The sequence below is a fragment of the Myxocyprinus asiaticus genome, chromosome 21 (genome assembly GCF_019703515.2).
Source record: "Myxocyprinus asiaticus isolate MX2 ecotype Aquarium Trade chromosome 21, UBuf_Myxa_2, whole genome shotgun sequence".
NCBI classification, from domain to species: domain Eukaryota; kingdom Metazoa; phylum Chordata; class Actinopteri; order Cypriniformes; family Catostomidae; genus Myxocyprinus; species Myxocyprinus asiaticus.
Genome location: NC_059364.1, coordinates 18,260,949 through 18,274,981, shown reverse-complemented (window position 1 = coordinate 18,274,981; position 14,033 = coordinate 18,260,949). Strand labels below are relative to the sequence as shown.

The 14,033-nt window shown below is 35.3% G+C and overlaps 2 protein-coding genes across 4 annotated transcripts; one reads left to right on the top strand and one right to left on the bottom strand.

Annotated features, from left to right (window-relative positions):
* The first annotated feature begins 629 nt into the window (after positions 1-629).
* On the top strand, positions 630-4,243 carry LOC127411887 (C-X-C motif chemokine 5-like). The gene is made up of 4 exons (XM_051647741.1): positions 630-795; positions 920-1,052; positions 2,140-2,217; positions 3,989-4,243. The coding sequence occupies exons 1-4, from the start codon at positions 723-725 to the stop codon at positions 4,068-4,070; spliced, it is 366 nt and encodes a 121-aa protein (XP_051503701.1). The 5' UTR covers positions 630-722; the 3' UTR covers positions 4,071-4,243.
* Positions 4,244-6,762: 2,519 nt separating this feature from the next.
* Positions 6,763-12,829, bottom strand: tmem72 (transmembrane protein 72). 3 transcript variants are annotated; one of them, XM_051647734.1, is made up of 5 exons: positions 12,549-12,829; positions 9,939-10,005; positions 8,874-8,945; positions 8,611-8,750; positions 6,763-8,347 (listed from the first exon to the last, which is right to left on the bottom strand). In XM_051647734.1, the coding sequence occupies exons 1-5, from the start codon at positions 12,616-12,618 to the stop codon at positions 7,938-7,940; spliced, it is 759 nt and encodes a 252-aa protein (XP_051503694.1). In that variant the 5' UTR covers positions 12,619-12,829; the 3' UTR covers positions 6,763-7,937. The 3 variants fall into 3 exon arrangements, with proteins under 3 accessions (XP_051503694.1, XP_051503695.1, XP_051503693.1); XM_051647735.1 differs by lacking the exon at positions 9,939-10,005; XM_051647733.1 differs by lacking the exons at positions 9,939-10,005; positions 12,549-12,829 and adding an exon at positions 10,943-11,288.
* Positions 12,830-14,033: the final 1,204 nt, after the last annotated feature.

Below are 14,033 nucleotides of genomic sequence, written 5' to 3'. Positions count from 1 at the left end.
TTAGGTTATAATTATTTATTTATTTATTTTTTTTAGTGTGGGTATAGAAGCCATAACCTTGAGATGCCAAAATAGTAACAAAGTATGATCCCAAAGGTTTTGGTACTCAGGATAACCACGGTCATGCAAAACCAGGAAATATCAGGGAATATTAAAATTGATGTTCTGGTCAGTAAAAGTCATGGTTATTAATAAACCCTGAAAAGTCAATTAAATTTCTATTGTAAATATACGTTTTTCTAGTTATTTTCAGCTCTAAAAATGTTAATCGGCTAAAATATGCTATTGTGAGTGCAATCTCTATAAGAATGATTTTTAAAAGTCTTTATCCTGTAATCACAAACAACTGGAAAAGTCATGGAAAATATCATGAAAATTAAATAGTCAAATGTGTGGAAACCCTGAAGTATAATTAAGTGTGTATGAATAAACTACACCCATGCAATCAAAAGAAATCTTTCTGAACCATAAACACTGATAAAACAAACAATAGCTTCACAAACCAGAAATACCAACCCACACAAGATGAATACAGGTGTTGCAAAATCACTTCTCCTGTCTCAAAGTTTTTCAGGGAAATCATGTGACTGATCCTGCTTAATATGGCAATACAGGAAGCAGAGAAAAGAGGGAAAGTAAGGGAGAAAGAGGACAACTCTGTGCACACTCCAGTACAAACAGACTAAGAAAGACATTCTTGCGAGTGACACAGCTTTAGAGAAATGGATTTCAGGACTCTGCAAGCAAGTGTCAGCCTACTGCTCATGCTCATAGTCTGCTTAAATTTCATCACAGGTACAGTAGTTCTTAAAAACAACAAATGCATTTATCAGTAGTGTTTATAGATTTCAGTCAGATATTTTTTGGTCATGGAGGTGGTGTGGGCAACATGGCTTTATGTTTCTGGATTTGTCTTTAGATAAAAGGACTGCGGCTATATCCATCCGAGAAAAATGTCAGTGTATTGAAAAGACTGGCTCTGTGAAATGGAGAAAAATCACAAACTACACAATTATAGAAAAGGATCCTCTGTGCAACAAGGTTCAAATCATGTGAGTATTACATTCCAATCCGAAGCATCCTGGAAAAACTGAGAACTGGGAACAATTTCCTTCAGATGTATGAGCCAAGTGGATTTTGAATGCAATTTAAAAAAATAAAAAATAATAAAATAATAATAATAATAATAATAATAATAATATATATATATATATATAGTGTAAATCTATAAATTTAATTATTTATATTGTTGTTATCTTTGATAATTAACTTGTAAGTTTAGAAAGTGCTTGACTGAAATGCTGTGGCAGAAATCAGTCTAAATGTGTCCAGGCCAATTGTATTGGACATTCTGCAGATCATGTGCATTAAACTGAAAATTCTGCTATCATCTAACCACTCTAATTTCATAAAGGAGTTCATATTAAAATTTTAATATGAGTTTATTTAAAAAATATATATGAGGCCGGGGTTTGACATGTCATTGATATGCATGCTCCCTCAAAATTTATAGGTGCATGACGCCCCTGCTTCCAATCATATCTAGTATTATTCTAGTAAACTCAGTACTTTACTGTAGAAATATAAGTCTAATTAATGTGCAGTTACATCCCTCCTGGACATTTTGCTATTTGTTTTATTGTTAAAAGTGTGAGAGGACATTACACAATATACTGTATCTTGTTGAGACATGTCATAATTACGAGTGAGGTTAATTTATGTGATGTGAACCCCAAAGCCAAGTCATGGGAAAATGAATAATATAGTAATAATCATTCTGGATTCAGCTCATTCCTATCTGGGCATGAGTGGACATGATTCTGTATGCCACAAAATACCACTGGAATTTCAACTCTTTCTTGGGAAATTCTGGAAATATTATAGCTGCTATGACTTGATCTATATCTAATGCTTACCTTGCCTTAGTAAAAGCACTTTTACATGCTCAGTGTGGACAACACATAATTTTATGCACCAGTTCCACATACATAGAAATACATGTGAATCTTGAAAAATAAATTTGAAGTTCAAGTGAAGTTTGTAGGGAGGGGTTGATCCCTCTGATCAAATGTTGCCGTATTATATAGCTTACACTGGTTACTTTGCACACATCTCAAAATATGCCAATCTCCTTCACAGACTCTGGCTGTCAAGTAAACAAGTTTGTTTAAACCCAGATTCCAAGCAGGGGAAAAGGCTGCAAAGATGCTGGAAAAGGTATGTGAACAACCAACATGAACACACGGGAAGTCGGCATGTTGTTTCACAAGGTTCCAGTGCCCTATGATCCGCCACATTATGCCTACTCACTGACAAGTGGCATCTCTCATCAGATATTTTTGCATCGGCTCAAGCATGTTTAGCTTCCCTTGTGGCACGACTGAAAGTGCATTGCGTCTGCAGCATGGGAGACCAGAATTTGCATCCCACATTGAAACTTGGAAGTAATCAAGTTTGCATAATCAGTGATGATTGCGATTTCGAGGTTGCATTTTTTCGCCCTAACATTACATTTTTAATCCTCTGATGTTTAGGTTTGGGGTTTGGGCTGTGGGGTACAGTTCATTAAATGCATTCCTATTGTATTACATCCTGTACAGCTACAAAATAATTAGCTTTACAGTTAGCTTTTGGTACACCTCTGTGGACATTTCACCCAGAAAATGGTAATTGGCTCACTCGTGCCCATATGCCCAACAACACTTACCACTTTGGCCACTGGGGGCAGAATTTCCAATTTCAGTAAACACAGACCGAAGTTAACCTACTGATTCTGATTTCACTGTGAGATTAGTCTGGATCAACAGTAGCTCTAAAATATTAGCAAACAGGCAAGGTAAGCAAATTATCCTAATCTATCATTATTATTCTTATCATGAATCACTATAAATGTGAAAATTACTATTTTAAAATGTTCTATTTGAATTAACTCAATGTGTTCATGTTTAAAATCACACTGATTTAAGTCTCTCATAAATGGTCAAGTTGTTGCTCAGATGTACAGGATTATTGAATCTTTTAAAAAATAAAGTGGAAAACACTGCCATCATGTGGTGGAATATAAAACTACCATGCAAATTCTGGATCTCACATTTGATTGTCTCACATTTCCCTCCTCTACAAACAGACTGAACTCACAGTGAAATCGGAAACAGTAGGTTGGCTTTTCTTTAACTAAAATCAGTCTGATTGTGAGGTGAGTTGTGAAGTGAATTGTTTTCAGCTGTACAGTACTACAATGAGGAGGAATGCATATTTTATAAACTGTATCCCCCAACTCAAACACCAAACCAAAACCTAACCAACAGTGGGGTAAAAATGTAATGTTAGTGGGGAAAATGTAACTTCCAAATCATGCTCATCAGTGATTACGCAAATGTGATTACTTCCTGGTTTGAACACAGGATCTGAACCCAGTTCTCCCACATTGCTTCCGCAACAAGCTTCAAGTCGGGGCTCAGGGGAAGATAAACACATTGAAGCCAATTAAAAGAATGTATGAGAGGAGATGTCACTACTAGTTGGGGCATAATGTGGCCGATCCAAGGGTACTGGAACTTTCGGAAACAACAAACCGACTTCCCGTGTGGTCATGTAGCTACAAAAGTCATACCATCTCCAAAAGCTCTAATGCATATTATTTCATGAACATTCAGACTTTAAATAATATGGCCAGTGTTCTGAAGTAGTAATGTGATACTTTTAATACATAATTTAAACAACTGTTAGAAATAGGATTGTTATATTTAACACCATCTATGTATCACCATATGTAGACTCTATGCAGTTGCTGTTTTCAGAGATGGTCGAATCAGGATAAATCTGTTCTCCAGTTGATCTTAAGTGTTGACGTTGACATTAATGTCATGCATTGATTTAGTGTTTGGAAACTGCAAGACTCAGGGTCATTAGATGACCTTGTCCTTTTGCTTGCTCAGCTTTGTGGACTCTCTAATTAATTAAATGCCTTCATTATTCTATTGTCCAGGATTAAATCTAACACACAGCACAAGAAGGTCTGTTTGAAGCTCCAGAGGAAGAAAGGACCAAAAAGGCAAAAGAAGCATTAGCAATCCTTGCCTTTCCTGTGAAGAAAGGCTATTTATTACCTTTTGTCGTTGTCATTTTGTCCATTGTCATTTATGCTGCCTGTTCTTTATGTGCACAAGATATATGTATATTTAGATGGCACATGTATATATTTTGTACTGTAATTTTCTAATAAAACATGATAACATCCTGAGTTTTTGTAGTCTTTCTGTATTGAATTGGATGGGTATTTCATTTTTTTTAAAAGCAATCTGGAACATTAACCAAACCAAAATAAATCACTATTAATAAATCTAGACCCAAGTCAAAATAAAAATATTCTCAGCCCCTCAGTGTATTTCTCTGTCCTTTTGTATGTATAAACAATCCATCTTGTATCTTGGTTAAGCATTCTTATTTAATAATAACTTTACACAATGTTAAGGACAAGCCAGCTCCAGATATGGGGGAAAAGCAATCAGCTAAAAGCTAAGGATTTTCATACTCAGTGGAAGAAAATAATACTCTATGAACTAACCTTGCCTCTGTCCATGTCCATTCTCATAAATTATAAATTCTGTCTCAACGCAAAAAAAATAAAATTAAAAAAATAATAACAATAAAAAAAAAAAAAATGGCTGCGTGGCTTTCAAGAAAAATAGATACAATCTACTGTTCCAGAAAAAAATGCTTTACACTTAAAGCATTAGAATGATTTAAAAACAAGAGGTCATGTTTAAGGAGATGCTCTCCACCTGCCTAAACAAATTACACCCTGACTCCCACTGCCCACCCAATCGATCACTGCAATCCAGCTGTGAATATCAACCACCATTCACAATAAAGCAAGTAAAGCTGTACGGAGAGCCCTTAACCCCTGTTTTGCAGAAGCTGCACAGATTTGGAATATGACTACTTTTTATTTGTATTATTTATTTATTTTTTGCTTCTTTGCTTCCATCATAAAAGGGAAGCATTACATTATTGGCCTACATTGAGATACAGAATAATATTTAAGTCTCTCTCTTTTTTTTTTTACTATAAATCTCCACTTTCACTTTCTTCTTCCTTTGTTTTTGGCGATTCATATTCTTCATGCATATCGCCACCTACTGGGCTGGGAGCCTGGGAGGAGACTTTATAGTAAAAAAGGACTTAAATATTGATCTGTTTCTCACCCACACTTATCATATGGCTTCTGAAGATATAGCAGATTTAACCACTGTGTGAACTTACCCTTTAATGATACACACTGGAATACAACTAAAGAGACGACTCTTATCAGACAGTTAGTCTGTTTACATGTACACCAATATGCTGATTACTCTCTAAAATCAGCTTATTTAACAAATCTGACAAGGCAAGAAATTAGTTTTTAAATGACATTTGGAATTATCGCGTTATTCTGTACTTTTGACATCAAACTGTGAAGAGGCATGCGCTCAACATGGATGAGCCGGTAAGAACACCGGGTAAGATGGTTACATGCAGGGTTTGGAGGGTTACTTTTTAAATGTATTCCACTACAGATTACAGAATACATGCTGTAAAATGTAATTTGTAACGTATTCCGTTAGATTACACAAGGTCAGTAACGTATTCTAAATACTTTGGATTACTTCTTCAGCACTGGTAGATTTTTTCACTTGTTTTGACTATAAAAACTCTGTCAGTACAGTAAGACAAAATACACATGTTAAAAATACATTCTCTGAAAAACCTAAATATCTTATGCAGTGTTGTTTCTAAAACAAGATAAATCAAATTGATCTTGTTTTAAGGATTTTTAGATATTTTTACAGGAAAACAATACAAAAATTATTATTAAGAATAACATTTTTGCCCTTATATCAAAGGTCTTACTAGAAAAAAAGAAATTATGATCCAACGTGAATTTTCTTAATAAGAAAATATGATCGTGCCTGGTAACGTGCATGTAAAATGGCTAGAAATAGCATTTTAGCTTAGCGTAAAGCTGACAATTTACACAAGGTTTATTTCTATTTTATCTGCTCCAAACTTACTTCAAACTTACTTCTCTGTCTGCTCGTATGAATGTAACACATCATAAGAAAGTGTTTCACCGCTGTTCAAATGCTCTTTGGATCACATCATTTATATGTATAAATGTTTTTCATCTGAAAGGACCAAATATTAAATGAAACAAATGACAATAAAATGCAAAGTAATCTGTTCAGTAATCTAAATACTTTTTGAATGTAACTGTATTCTAATTACCAATGATTTAATTGTAACTGTAGTGGAATACAGTTACTTATATTTTGTATTTTAAATACGTATTCCCGTTACATGTACTTCGTTACTCCCCAACCCTGGTTACATGGTATGCAAAAACTACCCATGTTGACTGGGTTATTCATAAGCCGTTTATGGCCTTTACACGTTGTCGGCTTATTAAGCATAGTCGGTGTTAGAACATGCATGTAAATGCGCTCAGTGTTTAAATGTTGTTATGTCATACAGTCTATTGCTGTTCAGAGTTTGTAGGGAATGTTGTTGTGTTTTTTTCAGTAGGTTCAGAGCCTCTGCTTAATTACTGTGATATTTCAAGGGAATACCTGATAAACTATTGCCATGGTGCACCCTGTAGAGGTGTTCTAATGCAACATATGCCTGATACAGTACTAATGATGAGCGTTTCTTCAACTTCTGACACCTATAGCACTGTGGACTTCTAGAAAGTAATGTCTTGTTAAAAGATTTTCACACCACATTTTTGTAATTTATTTTTTTCTGAAAGTCATGGAAATCACAAATGCTGTATTTGGTTTAGAATTCCGTGGTAGAACTGACAGTGATGGAAATGACATTTTAAAAATAACATGACCGACTCCTTTTTCTTACTTTTGCTAATTTCATAGCCAACCTTATACAATATGTATGCTAAATATACAAAATTAAATATTTCACACTTTTTGCATAATTTGGCAAAATTACAGCTTCATTGGAAATTATGGCCAATAAAAATATTCGGCTCACAAGTTACATTTACCTTGAATTTTCTGTTTTCTTCAAACAACATTTTTTTCATATTTCATGTCAAGCATGCTCTTCACTGACACTTTTGTTGACTTGGTAAACAACTGCACTAACTTTTGAAAAAAACAAAAACAAAATAATAATAATAATTATAATAATAATAATAATATATATTAGGGACAAAATCATTTGGTGTGGTCAAGAAAAAAATTAAAATTTGTTTTTACACAATAAATACTAAAATGGTTTATGTTTATTTTAAGATTATCATAGGTTTGAACATGTAATAATTTGTATTTTTATGATGGATTTTCACAGTTTAATATTGAAAGTCTGGGTCTGGGACAAGGTAAAATATATACATAGAAGGCAATTAAAATGACCAAAAAGAAATGAAGTAAAAAATAAATTATGAAATAAATAATGAAAGTTTCCAATTCAGTTTACATGAGACCTTCATATAAGATAAAGAAAAAAGTTGAAATCTGTTTGTTTTAATAAAAACCAACTCCTGGACATGAAAGTGCCCGAAGTTGAAAAAACACACACATTTAGGGTTTGAAAAAAGATGCCCAATAAGGCAGCATTTTGGGCTGTTATATGCATGTTTTTAATGGGAGGACTGCCTTGTTTCATGTAATTTGACATATCACAGAACAAATTAAATATGACATACAATGTGCAGCTTAAAAGAGCAAGAGATTCTACTCACTGCGAATGGCCATTGAGGGGCTGCACACTAGACAACTTTCTTGATATATAACTATTTCCAAAGTGAACAAACAAAAATTAACATAAATTTAATTTAGAACTTCAGGTCTATAAATAATTGGGCATAATCTAACAACAGGTATTTGTATTAACTTTTCACACACACACACACACAAAATTATAACCCAAGTTAACATTTACAGTCTAATCATTGGTGCTTTATCTGACGTGATCTCTTCTGGTTCCATCTCATGGTATTCTTCCATCTCATTATCATCCTGTCTGAAACTCTCAATGAAGTGCACATTTCTTGTGTCTGTTTGTCTTTTCTTGCGCTGTGCACTCTTCGCTGACTGGTCCTGCCCAAGCATTGACTGGGCGCTGTCTGTTGGGCCGTATAATTGGCTATTGCTGGGGAAAAAAGATGCTCTTTTGCCTGTGGTGATGTGGAAGAAAGAAAGTGTCTGTTCAGTATCCCCCATGTCTGTGACACCGACAGAAGACATTGCTGGGTCACCATAAGATGCACTGCGCTCTTTAGGTGGATCTGACTTTTTCTTTTTGCTCAGTATGAAGTTAAAGAATCCGGTCACTAGCAGCATAATTCCTGTAAAGGAATATGCCATAGGTCATTAATTCATGTCTGTTTATGATCTTCTTTTAATGTATTTTACAGACACAGTTTAGTGCCACAGAGCTACAATGTTTACATCTCTTTGGTGGAGTCAATCTACGAATGGCTTCTATGTAGTTGTCTCTATTAATTAAGCTGGGATTGGAGAAAGTATTTTAATAAAACGATTACACACTTCACTTTAAATAGTAACAACTAATGATTAATGACAGTTATGACTAAATAAAGCCAATCACCTGGTATTACTGCATGCCATACAAGCACCGGATGCAGGAAACACATCACGGACATCATTGTGTAGTATAGAAATTTCTGGAACCCCCCAACTTTGGCCATCTTCTTCCAAACAATGAAGAACTTCCATGTGGGTGGACAACTAAAAGCAAAAACAGAAAGAAGACACAAATTACTAAAATGTAATGATTAAAATCATAGTAGTACCACAGATATGTTTTACAGGGATATACAGTAACAAACAATATAATTTGGTAGAACGTACGGAAAGCACATCGCCAACAGAGCGTCAATGAAATAGGAAACTTCAAAAAGCATTATCACCACCGAGGAGAACCTGTTGAGAATACACACAGGGGTAATAATTAATTGCAGTGGTTAAGAAATGCTTGTTAAAAATGTCTTGTTATTGGAAAGGAAATAGTATCCGAACAGTTCAAGAAGAGAGACACAGAACAATACTTATATAATTTGTTCCTCTTAATGCTTTTCATGAAGTTAGTAAAACATAAAGCATTTATGATCTTGAATTTCAAGTCACTTTATTGTATTCTCATGTTCAGACATGTGAACAACCACTTTATATGTATTTCCAATGGAAATATTGCCCTGTTATTCATGCAGAACCTTTCAGGTTTGGCAGTGAGCCCAGACAGATCAGATAATTGGGGACTTGCCTCCATCTGTGTGTAATTCCCTAGAGGAGCTACTGTATAGCCAGCAATGGTTGGAAATGGAATGACAGTGGACTTCAATGACCATATATATATTCGTATTGAGCCTGATCTGTGGTTTGTTTGTTTGCGTTACTTAAGGGTATCACTAAATGTAGTGCAGCCACTACAATAAACTGACTGTGATGTTGTACACAATTTTTCATTCATGATGAATAATGTCAAGAGCCTCAGAATACACCACCCTATAAGTCAACACTGATAAGCCCTGAATTTGAGTGTGCCTTTGGCATGTAGCCTAAAGGTGGACTCTAACAAGTAAATTGAAAGAGTGCCAAAACAAAGACAGACCACAACCACCCACACAAATACACAAATTAACAGAAATACAACTTACCAATTGCCCTAGATTAAGAAACACTAATCCAAAGCATTGCAAATGCACACAAGCTGTAGTAAATTAGAACATTTGCTTGTTTTCTTCAAAATTCTATATTGTCTTCCGTTGTATCTCTCTTCTAAACTCATTTTAGAAAATCACTGCAGCTAATCTGCTCACTGCAGGAAAAAGACAAACAAGTGACAGGAAGTGTCTCAAGAGTATTTATGAGCAAAAAGGTGCTGTATCTTCTGCAGCAGCCCATTTTAATACTCACAGGAGATATACGGCCAGGCTTTTGAACTCCCCCTGTGTCAGAGTCTCTATGCCCACAGCACAAAGCACTGAAACCCATTAGAGAGGACAACACAAACACACACTTACAGAATTTCATGCAAGATTTTAAATTATCTGGTGCAATTAGTAATCTGGCCACTAGATGTCAGATTTGCCCCACTTAGCTTAATGGCAAATTTACAAAACCCCTTATTGTTGTGGTGTGCATGCAGGGTGTAAAAACTAACTAAACGAACTGTCTGTCTGTCTATCTATCTATATATCTATCTATCTCTTTGTCTGTCTATCTATCTTTAAAAGAATAATACAAGTTCTCTGTGAATACAAAACTAGCTAATTGGGGAAATGTCTAAACATTTTTGAAATCTTCAGATCTGTGGATCATATACTTAAAGGTGCAGTATGTAAGATTCAGAAATCCTTGTTATTAATGACACCTGTGGCCATTAAGTGAACTGCAGCCAGCTACCTGTTGCTCGTGCTCGTGCACACACTCCATAGGGACGCGAGCCAGCATCGACCAAAACAATGACTTAACGTGCAAAGAGACTGAACGTGATTCACTGGCATCATGCTGACAGATGAGGTAGCATAATTAAATTACACAGTTATGAATGTTTTACTACAAACTTTGAGACTAAACTTAAACTACTTATCAGCTAGCATAGCATAATGATACACACAAACAGCTACATACTACCGAACTATACCAGATAGTTTACTGTTGCACTGTTATGTTGCACTATTGTATGTTTTGTATGTCATATGTTGTACTACGATCAAGAAACCAGTGTATTGGCTTAAATTTATCCTGTATACCTGACTTTTAGTATAAAGAGAAGATCGTTGAAATTATTTGAAAGTTACTAAGCAAGGTAGCTTGCAATTCGTCAGCATTAGCAGGCAAGATCAAGTTAGCTAAAATTACACAGATCAGTCCTTATGGCACTATATTTCACATGATTTGCAGTTATGTAAGCTTACCTGTCCAATAAGAAGAATGCCAATTCAGGGTCGGTTTTGATCCCCAAAACCAAACAAAGGTCCCTCCAGGAATCAAATGCCCTGCCGATGTTCACTCTAGTTTTTGCTCGACCACGATCACGTTCCCGCTTAGCCAGACGGGATTCAGTAGATAAAAATATTTTTTTGGGGTTTTTTTTGGCTAACTCTGAGTTTGTGTAGGAGTCGGTGTTGTGCTGGGAACCAGACATTTGCTGAATTCCATCTCTGAAATAACGTTACCTAGTGTTGCAGGCTGTCAGTTGATGTTGTTGAATAGCAGAAGAGAAGCTATTACTGAGGCAAGGCTCTCGGCAGCACGCATAAACATCACATCCTTTGGATCTTCCCGGTAAAAGCGACTCGCTCCCTTCGCATTAAAATAAGTCTACAGGCTTTAATAGGCAAACTAGGAAGTCCAGGAAGGGCTCATTTTTTTAAGCTGCGTTACAAGCCGTTCACACATTGGCAAAAAAAGGTGAATATTACATGAAAATTGTTACATATTGCACCTTTAAGAAAAAGAAATCTTTATTTTTATCATGTAATAAAAATACAATCTAAATGAGTGAATCACAAATTATGAAAATTGCATAAAAACATTATTTGAAGATAGACAAGGAAAAACATATCACACATTGAACAATTATTTTCAAGCATAGTAATATTTATATAATTATTATTGATATTATAGTCATTATTAACATTAATTTTTATTTATTTAATATAAATATGGTAATTTATAAATAATAAGTAAAGGAATCCATTTTGTTTTAAAATGTTTTGGAATGGAATTAGTTATGAATTTAACATCCACACACACACACACACACACACACACACACACACACACACACACACACACAAAACATTCTCATAATTAAAAGCTGCCTTTTTTCAAACAACATAAAAATCAAAAAGACTCAATGCCAACCCTTTCAACCAGAGCATCTACTACTCAATATTGGTCAATATCAAAGAAATTGGCAATGCACTCTCAATGAACAGCCAAAATAACCTTACAAAGTATTAGAAAATACAGAAGATCTATTTGTTGTCTTATAATCTAATTTATCATTAAATAAATATTAAACTTTAAGCCCACATACAGTATACAGTGTTTCACATGTCCCATACCATTTTACTTTATTCAAACAATTCTCTAACCTGGGCAAGTGTAAGGCAGTAATTCCTCATCTTAATTAAAAGTAATTATTCTCAACAGAGTACCATTTGGATAAAGAGTGCAGCAATGCCATATGTTTTATGTAACTGCTGCCTGCTAGTGGTCTGTAATCCACCTAGACTCCGGTTAACTGGACATGTGGAGAATATTTGTGTACATTTACGGGACTACCCTCTATTTACACTTAAATTGTGCATTGCGAAAACATCTGAACAAATATATAATTCCTGTCCTTATTTTGATGCAGGTCAGTATGTTCATGAAAATTGGTAATGAGCCCAAAATACACATCCCAGAAACAAAGGTACTAAATGTCAGTCAAAGTTATCTTTAAAGAAATGTATTCATGGCTCCTTCTGTGAAACAATGGCCTACAAACCGATACAAAAGACGCAATCCTACCTGCAGCAGTCGAGATGCCAAGAACTCGGCAAGTACATTCCACCATAACCCATACAGCTGAGCCCTTCATGGCCAAAATGAAAGGACTGCTAATTTAGAAACTTCTGGTTTTTGATAGCTAAGCAGAACTTTAAATATTTGTGTAAGGATGGCAGTAGAGCCAGTGCCACTATGGCCCCATGGTCGGTAATCTCCTTGCCTGAGCTGGTGGGTGCTGTAGGCTAGTTCCCAGTGAAGCTTTCACCTTAATAATCAGCCTAACATAAAAACTAAAACCCAAACACTGACCACCCTCTGTTAGTTCCTGCTTCATTCCTGTTTTATCCCCTCACCTTGAGTGGAGGTGCTCAAGGGGGAGGGGATAAAACAGGATAGGCCCAGTGAAAAACTATATAGTATAGTTAAAGTTTACCTGAATAAGTAGTAGTATAGTCTATGAGTACGAATGTGGCATGTTCCCTGAGGGCACACACACTCACACACACCTAGAACTCTTACAGGTTATGAGCGTTATGACCTTTAAGAGGAGGTATTTTACCCTGCAACCATTTTACAGCTGCTGAGGGACACTTTCAAATTAAATTACCTTCGGCCAATTAATCAAAAATGCCCTTGCCACAAGTAAATTTACATGGAGAGAGTCACAAATGTCTGGCAGATAAGCCCTGCTCTGAACTAGATGATTAATGGTGGAGAAAGTATGTCTGCTGCATGTAGCAGTACTTATAGAGTCTGATCCTGACACAAGACAGATATTAATCATTCCACAGCAGACACACTGAACAGACACCATCCCTTCCAGTCTTTAGTTACCTGTGTCAAAGGTCAGACTTTTCTGAGTCATAACAGATCACAATTGATTAGAACCATAGTGCACCCTCACAACGTCATGACACAGTGAGGATCCATGTAAATAAATGTGATCAATACATGTGACTACAGTTGTGCAACATTTCATTTACGATTTCAATCTGTATATGTTGGAATTACTCTAGTTTATACATCCCATTATTTTAATATACTGGCTGATATTGTTTCATCTTCTAATAAAACTGAGAAGAATGATAGATTACAATGCCAGGGTGCCAAGTTAAATAACAAGAATGCACAAATGACACGAAAGGTATAGTTCGCCCAAAAATGAAAATTCTTTCATCATTTATAGATGAGATGATTCCAGATGTGTATGACATTTTTTCTTCTGCAGAACACAAAAGAAGATTTTTAGAAGAATATTTCAGCTCTGTGGGTCCATACAATGCAATTGAATGTTGATCAAAATTTTGAAGCACCAAAAAGCACATAAAGGCAGCATAAAAGTAATCCAAAAGACTCCAGTGGTTTAACCAATGTCTTCTGAAGCAATACAATCGGTTTTGGGTGAAAACAAATGAAAATGTAACTCCTTTTTCACTATAAATCTTGACATCAGCAGTCTCCTTGGCGATCATGATTTCAAGCTTGATCACATTATTCATGATTGTG

What these genes read in the sequence shown, in the direction of transcription:
- tmem72 (XM_051647733.1), bottom strand. Translation starts at nt 11,172, where the DNA reads ATGTCTGGTTCCCAGCACAACACCGACTCCTACACAAACTCAGAGTTA. An exon ending in GCATTCTTCTTATTGGACAG is followed by an intron (nt 8,946 to 10,942) that starts GTAAGCTTACAT and finishes TATTCTCAACAG; the next exon opens with GTTCTCCTCGGTGGTGATAA. An exon ending in ATGGCATGCAGTAATACCAG is followed by an intron (nt 8,348 to 8,610) that starts GTGATTGGCTTT and finishes ATTCCTTTACAG; the next exon opens with GAATTATGCTGCTAGTGACC.
- LOC127411887 (XM_051647741.1), top strand. Translation starts at nt 723, where the DNA reads ATGGATTTCAGGACTCTGCAAGCAAGTGTCAGCCTACTGCTCATGCTC. An exon ending in CTGCTTAAATTTCATCACAG is followed by an intron (nt 796 to 919) that starts GTACAGTAGTTC and finishes ATTTGTCTTTAG; the next exon opens with ATAAAAGGACTGCGGCTATA. An exon ending in TGCAACAAGGTTCAAATCAT is followed by an intron (nt 1,053 to 2,139) that starts GTGAGTATTACA and finishes TCTCCTTCACAG; the next exon opens with ACTCTGGCTGTCAAGTAAAC.